We start from the raw sequence: 9,313 nt of genomic DNA on the forward strand, positions 1-9,313 counted from the left end.
TTTACAATAGCCAAATTATGGAAGCAATCCAAATGTCCATTGATAAATGGATAAAAAAGATGTGGTATACATATACAATGGAATGTTACTCAGCCATAAAAAATAATGAATTCTTGCCATTTGCAATGACATGGATGGAGCTAGAGGGTATTATGCTAAGTGAAATAAGCCAGATAAATAACAAATACCATGTTATTTCACCCATATGTGGAATTTTAAAAACAAAACAAATGAACAACGAAGAAAAGAGACAAACCAAGAAACAGATTCTTAACTATGGTTACCAGCTGATACAAACTGATGGTTACCAGTGGAAAGATGGGTGGGATGATAGGTGAAATAGGTCGAGAGGATTAAGAGTACACTCATCACAATGAACACTGAGTAATTTATAGAATTGTTGAATCAACTGAAACTAGTATAACAGTGTTTATTGACTATACTGGAATTAATTAAAAAAAAAAAGTCACATTCATGGGACAGGTTAAAACTGTAAAAAAATAAAAGGAAAAGGAAACAAGGTGGGGGTCCTGAGTGGCTCTGTCAACTTAGCATCCTATGCTTGATCTCAGCTCAGGTCTTGATCTTAGGGTCATGGTTTCAAGCTCTACTTTGGGCTCCACACTGGGCATGGAGTCTGCTGGGGGAAAAAAAAGAAAAAAAGGAGACAAAGTACCAATATTTCTTTTTATTTCCTTAGACGTATAACTATTTTTTTTATGATTCTCTCTATATTCAAAGTTTGAAAGATTATGGCATTTGAATTTAAAATTCAGTTGTTTGCTATTTAAGCAGATATTTACTATTTAAAGGATTGTGAAAATGTATTAATCTTAGAATTCTATAAATTATATTCCTCATGGAAGAGAATAAAAACAATTGTAATTTACTGAATATTCTGTTTGTCTCTTAAATATAACTGTGGATGAAATATGTTAATTTAGTAAATCACAACTATGCCATCATAAGAATTTTCTTAGTTTGTGATCCCTGCAAATGTTAAATCTATTTTAATTTCATTTAAAAATGATGTAGGCAAATGAGCTCTGTTCAACTTTATTTATTTGTCAAAAGTTGCTATGGGCAAAACTTACCAGTGGAAAGTAAGAAATGAGATGGAAAGCATTAATGAGCCAAAACAAAACTCAAAAATAAAAGAGAGCCTATGGGGTTTCTTTCATTTCTTTTATAAACTATAAATATATTTCATCAGGTGAACTGTAGCAGAATTATAAGGCAGAAAAATGAGATAGCTCCTGGAGGCTTGGGGGAAGGGTATTAATTTGGGTTTTAACTGGAGTAAGAAGAATCTGAATTTCCACATTACGCATATTACCCCCTGCCTTTCAGTTTGAGAATATTGCATTGCCTCAAGAGAGGAGTGCAGTTTGATTTCATGTGCTCTCCTAAGTCCATTAGCTTCAGAAAACTTGGGTTTACTGTATGTTTTTCAAAGATGCAAAAAAATATTTTAAGTTTAAGTGTCCAATAACTAATGAACATTCTTCCTTGAACATCATGGGTAAGCTCATGAATGCTGGAGGTAATGCTTGTGGTGGTAGATGGTTGTATAGAGGAGGAGAACAAAGCAATCTTTTGCAAAGAAAAAATTATCTTATGTAGTTCCTTTTTGCATTATCTCTTCTTCTTCATTTGTATTTTTTTTTTAATCTGTGGTAATACTACCCAGTGTGATACCCTTTTTCAGAATACCAGTGCCAGTCTATTAAAATGAATTGAGGGTTCCTCGACGCCACTGCGCGGTCCGCTAGCTCCGGCTGAGCACCGCGACGCCGCGGGCGGTTTTCTCGGGGGCTCCGTCTCCTCCGAGACCCGGAGAGCAGACGCGCGGCGGTGGAGCCCGGGAAAGCCGCGATGGAGCAGAGGCCGCGAAGGAGGGCTCGCGGCGGTAGCGAGGAGGGTTCCCGGGCCGGACCCGCCGTCGCGACCCGCAGCGCCGCGGCGCTCCGCCGAGCCGCCGGGCACTCAGCTCTGGCTCTTCCCCAGGGCCGCCGGCCTCCGCAGAGCGCTGCCCCAAAGGACCGAGGCGACGCGACAGATGTGCTGCACGCGCGGGCGCCTCGTGGTGTTGGAGCGGGGAGGGGCCGGCGTCGAGGTTCACCAGCTGCCGGCGGGGAGCGACGGCGCCAAGAAGCCGAAATGCATTAAGTTAGGGAAAAAAATGAAGATACATTCTGTGGACCAAGGAGCAGAGCATATGCTGATTCTATCCTCAGATGGAAAGCCATTTGAATACAACTATAGCATAGAGCATGCAAGGTTTCAGTGCATTTTACAAGAAAAAAGTATAATTCAGATCACATGTGGAGATTATCATTCTCTTGCACTTTCAAAAGGTGGTGAGCTCTTTGCATGGGGACAGAATTTACATGGCCAGCTTGGAATTGGAAGACTATTTGCCTCAATCCCCACACCACAGCTTGTGGAGCACCTTTCAGGAGTCCCCTTGGTTCAGATTTCTGCGGGAAAAGCCCACAGCATGGCCTTATCCATGTCTGGAAACATTTACTCATGGGGAAGAAATGATTTGGGGCAACTAGGCCTGGGCCACACTGACGGTGAAGAATTTCCTTCCCTCGTTGAAGCACTGGACAGTCAGAAAGTTGAATTTCTTGCTTGTGGTGGCTCTCACACTGCCCTGCTCACAGAGGATGGGCAGGTATTTACTTTTGGTGCTGGAAAACACGGGCAACTCCGTCACAATTCCACACAGAATGAGTTAAGACCCCGTTTGGTGACTGAGCTCACTGGAATTAGAGTGACCCAGGTAGCATGTGGAAGGCGGCACACACTTGCCTATGTTTCTGATTTGGGGAAGGTCTTTTCTTTTGGTTCTGGAAAAGAAGGACAACTGGGAAACGGTGGAACACATAATCAGCTGATACCACTTCCCATGAAATTGCCATCAAATGAAGATCTCAAATTTGAAAGCCGAAATAGTCTTCCAATTCCAAGCTGGCCATGTAAATTCTGTCCCCATGCAAAGAAAAGGAATTAATAATGATTGCTGGAGGGAATCAAAGCATTTTGCTCTGGATGGGAAAAAAGAATCCCTATGTTAATCTGAGGAGGAAAATTCCTACATTGAACGAAGGGACCATAAAGAGGTGGATTGCTGATGTGGGGACTAAACAGTGGCAAAATACAAAAAGGGAAATCAGAGAGATATTTTCATCTCCTGCTTGTCTGATTGGAAGTTTTTTAAGGGAAAGAAAATCTGCAGAAACGATGCTTATTCACTTGGACTTAAATAAAGCAAGAAGTGCCTTTAAAGAGTTAACCCAGAAGGACTGGATTGCTAACACGATAACCACATGTCTCAGGGATAATCTGCTCAAAAATCTTCCATTTCATTCTCCACACCAAGAAGCTTTAGAGATTTTCTTCCTTCTCCCTGAGTGTCCCATGATGCATGATTATAACAACTGGGAGAGCCTGGTGGTTCCGTTTGCAGAGGCTATTTGTGCCATGAATGACCAATCTTTACGGGTTCTAGAGGAGTACTGGGCGTCCCTGCAGGAACCTGCATTCATCAGACTAGTCCAGATGTTTAAAAGAGCCGTCACTGCTCAGTTGCACTACTGGACTGAAAGCTCGGAGAACAACTACCACGTTAAGGCTCTCCTAGAAATACTGAAAAAGCTGCATAGGGTAAACCAGGCTGTGTGTCAACTACCTGAAAATATTTTCAAAGTAAACGAGCTTACGCACTGGCTTGATTTTTATGGGGATGCATACAGAAGGTCTGCTTGGAAAATTAACTCTGACACTTCAGTAGACACTCAGTATCCTGTCATATTCAGTCATTTTCCATTTATCTTTAATATTCTGTCGAAAATCAAACTACTGTATGCAGATTCACTTTCAAAAATACAGGAGAAGAAATTTAGAGCATGTATGCGGTTGGCTGGAATTGTGGAACAAGGAGGGTCCGAATTAGCTTTGCTGCCCACTTTGAATCTAACAGTCAGAAGGAGTCACTTGATTGAAGATGTTTTGAGTCACCTAAATCAGTTTGAGAATGAAGATCTGAGGAGAGAGTTAATGGTTTCATTTAGTGGAGAAATTGGACATGACTCTGGAGGAGTCAAGGTAGAGTTTTTCCACTGTCTGTTTGAGGAGATGACCCGGCCAGAATATGGGATGTTCATGTATCCTGAGGAGGCTTCCTACATGTGGTTTCCTGTCAGGCCTAAATTTGAGAAGAAGAGATATTTTTTCTTTGGGGTTCTTTGTGGACTTTCCCTATTCAATTTCAATGTTGCCAACATCCCTTTCCCACTGGCCCTGTTTAAGAAACTTTTGAACCAAACACCATCATTGGAAGACTTAAAAGAGCTGAGTCCTGTTTTGGGAAAGAGTTTGCAGACGCTTCTGGATGATGAAGGTGATGACTTTGGAGAAGTATTTTATATCTATTTTAATGTGCATTGGGACAAAAATGATACAGACCTAATTCCTAATGGAAGTTGTGTCATTGTTGACCAGACTAACAAGAGAGACTATGTTTCTAAATATGTCAATTACATCTTCAACATCTCTGTGAAGGCACTTTATGAAGAATTTCAAAGAGGATTTTACAGAGTGTGTGACAAGGATATTATTGAGTTTTTCCATCCGGAAGAACTAAAGGATGTGATTATTGGAAATACAGATTATGACTGGGAAACCTTTGAGAAGAATGCACATTATGAAGAGGGATATGATAATTCACATCCCACCATAGTGATGTTTTGGAAGGCTTTACACAAATTGACTTTGGAGGAAAAGAAAAAGTTCCTTGTGTTTCTTACAGGAACTGACAGAATTCAAGTAAAAGGTTTAAAGAACATGAAAATAACATTTTGCTGTCCTGAAAATGTGAATGAAAAAGATCCCATAAGAGCTCAGACGTGTATTAGTGTCCTCTACCTTCCCAAATATTCTACAATGGAAAGGGTGGAAGAAGCACTTCAAGTAGCCATCAACAACAGCAGAGGATTTGGCTGACCCGGCCTCACGTTCTTTACCCCTTTGTGGAAATATTTTCAAAAATAAAATTAAGAACTCAAGAATTAAAAAAAAAAAATGAATTGAAATCTCTACTTGTATTGATATCTCTACTTGTACTGTAATTTTGTGGGAACAAATAAGCACTACAGAAAGGAATGGGTCAGGGACAGATACAAGAGGAGGAAGCAAAAGAATTCTACAATGTATCAAGATAGAAATAGCAGTATTTCTTTTTTTAATCATTGTTGAGATGCAATTTACATGTCATAAATTCAATATTTCAAGTATATAATTTAATGTTCTTTAGTATATATTCAGGGTTGTACAACCATCATAATACCCTAATTCTGAACATTTTCATCATTTTCAATAGAAACCTCTTACCCATTAGAAGTCTCTTCTTCTTCTCCCTTTCCTCAGCAGTAGATAACCACTAACCTGCTTTCTTTTAAGATTTGCCTATTTATATAAATTGAATCAGGCAATAGCCTATTAGCTTTTGTGACTGGCTTCTTTTACTTAACATAGTGTTTTTGAGGACAAATATTACCACTTCATTTCATTGCTGAGTGTTATTCCAATGTATGGGTGTATACCAGGTTTTGTTTGTCTGTTCACTGCTTGGTAATATTTGGGTTGGTTCTACTTTGTGGCTGTTACTAAAAATGTTACTGTGAACATTTGTGTACAAATCTGTGTGTAGACAATGCTTTCGTTTCACTTGGGTGGGTACACAGGAGTGGAATTTCTGGGTTTAATGGTTTTGAGAAATCACCAAATGTGTTTCCCAACATGGTTGCATCATTTTACATTCCTATCAGAAACATATGCAAGTTCAAATATCTCCACATCCTTATCAATATTGTTTGTGTTGATTATGAAATATTATCTCATTGTGGTTTTGATTTGCATTTTTAAAAAATATTTTATTTATTTATTTGTCAGAGAGATAGAGAGAGTACAGGCAGGCAGAGTGGCAGGCAGAGGCAGGGGGAGTAGCATGATCCCCACAGAGCAAGGAGCCCGATGTGGTACTCGATCCCAGGATGCTGGGATCATGACCTGATCTGAAGGTAGCCGCTTAACCGACTGAGCCACCCAGGCATCCTGGTTTTGATTTGCATTTTATTAATGTCTACTACTAATAATAAATAATAATAACAATAAAGTATGTTTTCATGTACTTATGGGTCATTTGTATGTCTTTTTTAGAGAAATATTTATACAAATCTTGCCCAATTTTAGTTGGTTTGTCTCTATCATTTTATATATATATTTGTCTCTTTATCATTTTACATATTTGGGGTATAAAAACATCAGATACATAATTGGCAAATATTTTCTTCTACTTTGTAGGTTATCTTTTTATTTCCTTGATGGTATTGTTTGAAGTTTAAAAGACTTTAATTTATGAAGTCTAATTTATAATCATTTTTGTTTTATCATTGCCCTTTTCATGTATTATTTAATAAGTAATTGCCTAAGAAAGGCTGTGAAACTTTACTCCCCTTTTTCCCCCTGAGTTCTCTGTAATTTTAGCTCTTACATTTAGGCCCATGATTCATTTTAAGTTATACTTTGAATGTGATGTGAAGTAGAGGTCCAACTTCATTCTTTTGGACATGGATATCCGGTTGTCGCAACACCTTGCTTAGCAAAGAGTACTCCATGACAATGGCTTTAGTCTCCTTAAAATACCATTATCCAGCTTTGAAGCCTCTGTGATTCTTGCCGCTATTATGAAAAAACAGACACAGGTCTCTTATAAACTACTTCTTTTTGGTAAGAAAAACCTGGAATATTTATTCTATGAGAGTGGGCTTTATTCTTACTCTTATTAGAGAAGGATAATACTTGTACATAGTACTTTAGATTAATCTTAAAATACGGCGTTAAAATAGCTAAGATATTTTGTAACATGTAAGTATTTGATTAAAAAAAAAAAGTTAACTTGATTCACAGTCTAGCTTTGAATGGCCAGCAGAAAGGTGTATGATTTTCCATTATTTTCTGCCAGAAACAAAAGAGAACAAAAGATGGGTTAATACTATCTAAATTAAGTTACTTTAAAAAGGAAACTTTCAAGGCTTCTGTACTGTGAGTAGATGACTCTTTTAAGAACAAACTTTAATCATTTCTCCTTTTATGAGGATGTAAATGCTAGGATCTAGTCGGGAAAGCTAAACTGCTCTTCAAAATTATTATAAAAGACTATCTACACTCTGAGCAGAAGTAACCTTTCCAGATTTATGTTACCTTCAGAAAAAAAATTCATTTTTCTTACAGTTTTAGATTTTTTTAAAGATTCTATTTATTTATTTGACTGAGAGAGTGATCACAAGTAGGCAGAGAGGCAGACAGAGAGAGGGGGAAGCAGGATCTCTGCTGAGCAGAGAGCCCAATGTGGGGCTTGATCCCAGGATCCTGAGATCATGACCTGAGCTGAAGGCAGAGGCTTAACCCTCTGAGCCACCCAAGTGCCCCAGATTTTTTTTTTTTTTTAATTTCAAAAAATCTGCTTGGGTTTGCATTTGTATGTATGAGTTATGTTTAAAATTTACCTGGTAGATATTAAAACATGATAGAAATAGAGAGGAATCTTACTTTTTCCTAATCGTAACATGAGGCTCAGGTAAGGTATCAGACATCCAGACTGAGCTGATATTCTAAAGCACCTTCCTTGTGATATTCTTCTAGAGAGAGTAAATCAGACTCCAGTAAACATACTGCTGTGCATTCACATAGTGTGTATATTCAGGATGGGAGAAAGTGCTTTAAGATAACTTTGTTAATCATAGGACTGAGCTTTTACTAAAGAGGAAAGTGAGGAATGAAAAGGGGATGCAGAGCTCTAAGGAGAAATTTGAAAAAAAAAAAAAAAGACAGCAGATCTCACCAAAGGGAAGGCAGACTAGGGACTCTAGACTGGAGAAGGCCTGCCTACAAGGGCTTTAACATTATTCCAAGATTTTCTTTGGCACTTGTTAATAGCACGTTTATGATGTAGTTGCAAATGTACTTTTTTCACTATGTTTTGAGTCTAGATATTCCCACCTTTCTACTTCAGAAAATGTGTGATATGGGGGAATTAAAAAACTAGGTAAGTAGGGTCAAACTCAGCTCTGGACTATATGGAGTAAACCTTGTCATTTTGGGTGGGAGCAATTCTTCATTTGGGGAGCAAGGTGATTAGACTCACCCAGAGCTATAATTGATATATAATGGAGACCTTCTCAAATCCCTTCTCCTTAAATGTCCTTGAAGAAGATTGTTCTGGAAAGGGAAGGATGTGGGGTGCCTGGGTGACTCAGTCGGTTAAGCATCCCACTCTTGATCTCAGGGTCATGAAGTCAAGCCCTGCCTTGGGCTCTGCTCTCCACACGGAGACTGTTTGGGCTTCTTGAGATTCTCTCTCCCACTCTCCTTCTGCTTCTCAACTCCTGCTTGCTTGGTCTCTCTCTTAAAAAACAAGAAAGAAAGGAAGGGATGCATACATTGGCTGATTGCTCATGTAATAGAACATTAAGAGTATAGGCTTCTTCTTCTTTTTTTTTTTTTTTTAAGAATTTACTTATTTATTTGAGATAGAGTGAGTGAGAAAGCAAGGGCAGGGGCGCAGAGGAAAATGGAGAAGCAGGTTCCTTGCTAAGCAGGGTCCTGGGATCATGATCTGAGCCAAAGGCAGATGCTTACCAGACTGAGCCACCCAGGTGCCCCAAGTGTATAGGCTTCTTGACATTAAGTAATTCCCAGATAATTTGTTTCTAACTGTCCATCAAATGACCTCAGTCAAATTTCCCTGTTTCCAACATTACATCCTCCAAACTGTTCTCCCTGCAGAGGCGAGATCACCAAAGCAATATCTGTCAAGGGCCATAATAGAAAAGTGCTGAGCCAGGCTATAACAAGCAATTGAGGAACGGAGTGTGATTGGTCAGAGGCTTGAGTGAGAGATGCGTGATCACTGCATGGGAGCAATGTGACCATATATAATTAGATAGGCGCTCACGAGGAAGCTGCATGCACAGTGCGGTGATTGGCTAGGCGGGCTAAGCTGGTGGTGTATATATGCTTGAATGTACTTGTAAAGGAGAAGAAGATTAAAAGAAGCCATTAAAGAAGCTTGCCTCCATGCATGTCTCCGTGTCGTTCTTGCTGGCGAGAGCAAGTGGTGCCGAAACCTGGGAACTCGTGCAGAAGAGGCACGCGGAGTTAGGCAACGATCAGGTAAGGAGTGCACCTATTTCTGTCTAGTGAGCGACAGGGAAAGTTCCTAGGATAAGGACGAGAGTAAAGCTTT

General features: G+C 39.3%; 1 protein-coding gene across 1 annotated transcript; it reads left to right on the forward strand.

Annotated features, from left to right (window-relative positions):
• The first annotated feature begins 1,875 nt into the window (after nucleotides 1-1,875).
• Nucleotides 1,876-5,241, forward strand: LOC131998801 (E3 ISG15--protein ligase HERC5-like). Its single transcript, XM_059371260.1, is given in 3 exon segments — nucleotides 1,876-1,911; nucleotides 1,913-2,960; nucleotides 3,008-5,241. Coding segments are annotated over 3 exon segments (3,087 nt in total). The 3' UTR covers nucleotides 5,011-5,241.
• The last annotated feature ends 4,072 nt before the right edge of the window (nucleotides 5,242-9,313 follow it).

Source organism: Mustela nigripes, chromosome 13 (genome assembly GCF_022355385.1).
Source record: "Mustela nigripes isolate SB6536 chromosome 13, MUSNIG.SB6536, whole genome shotgun sequence".
Classification (NCBI taxonomy): domain Eukaryota; kingdom Metazoa; phylum Chordata; class Mammalia; order Carnivora; family Mustelidae; genus Mustela; species Mustela nigripes.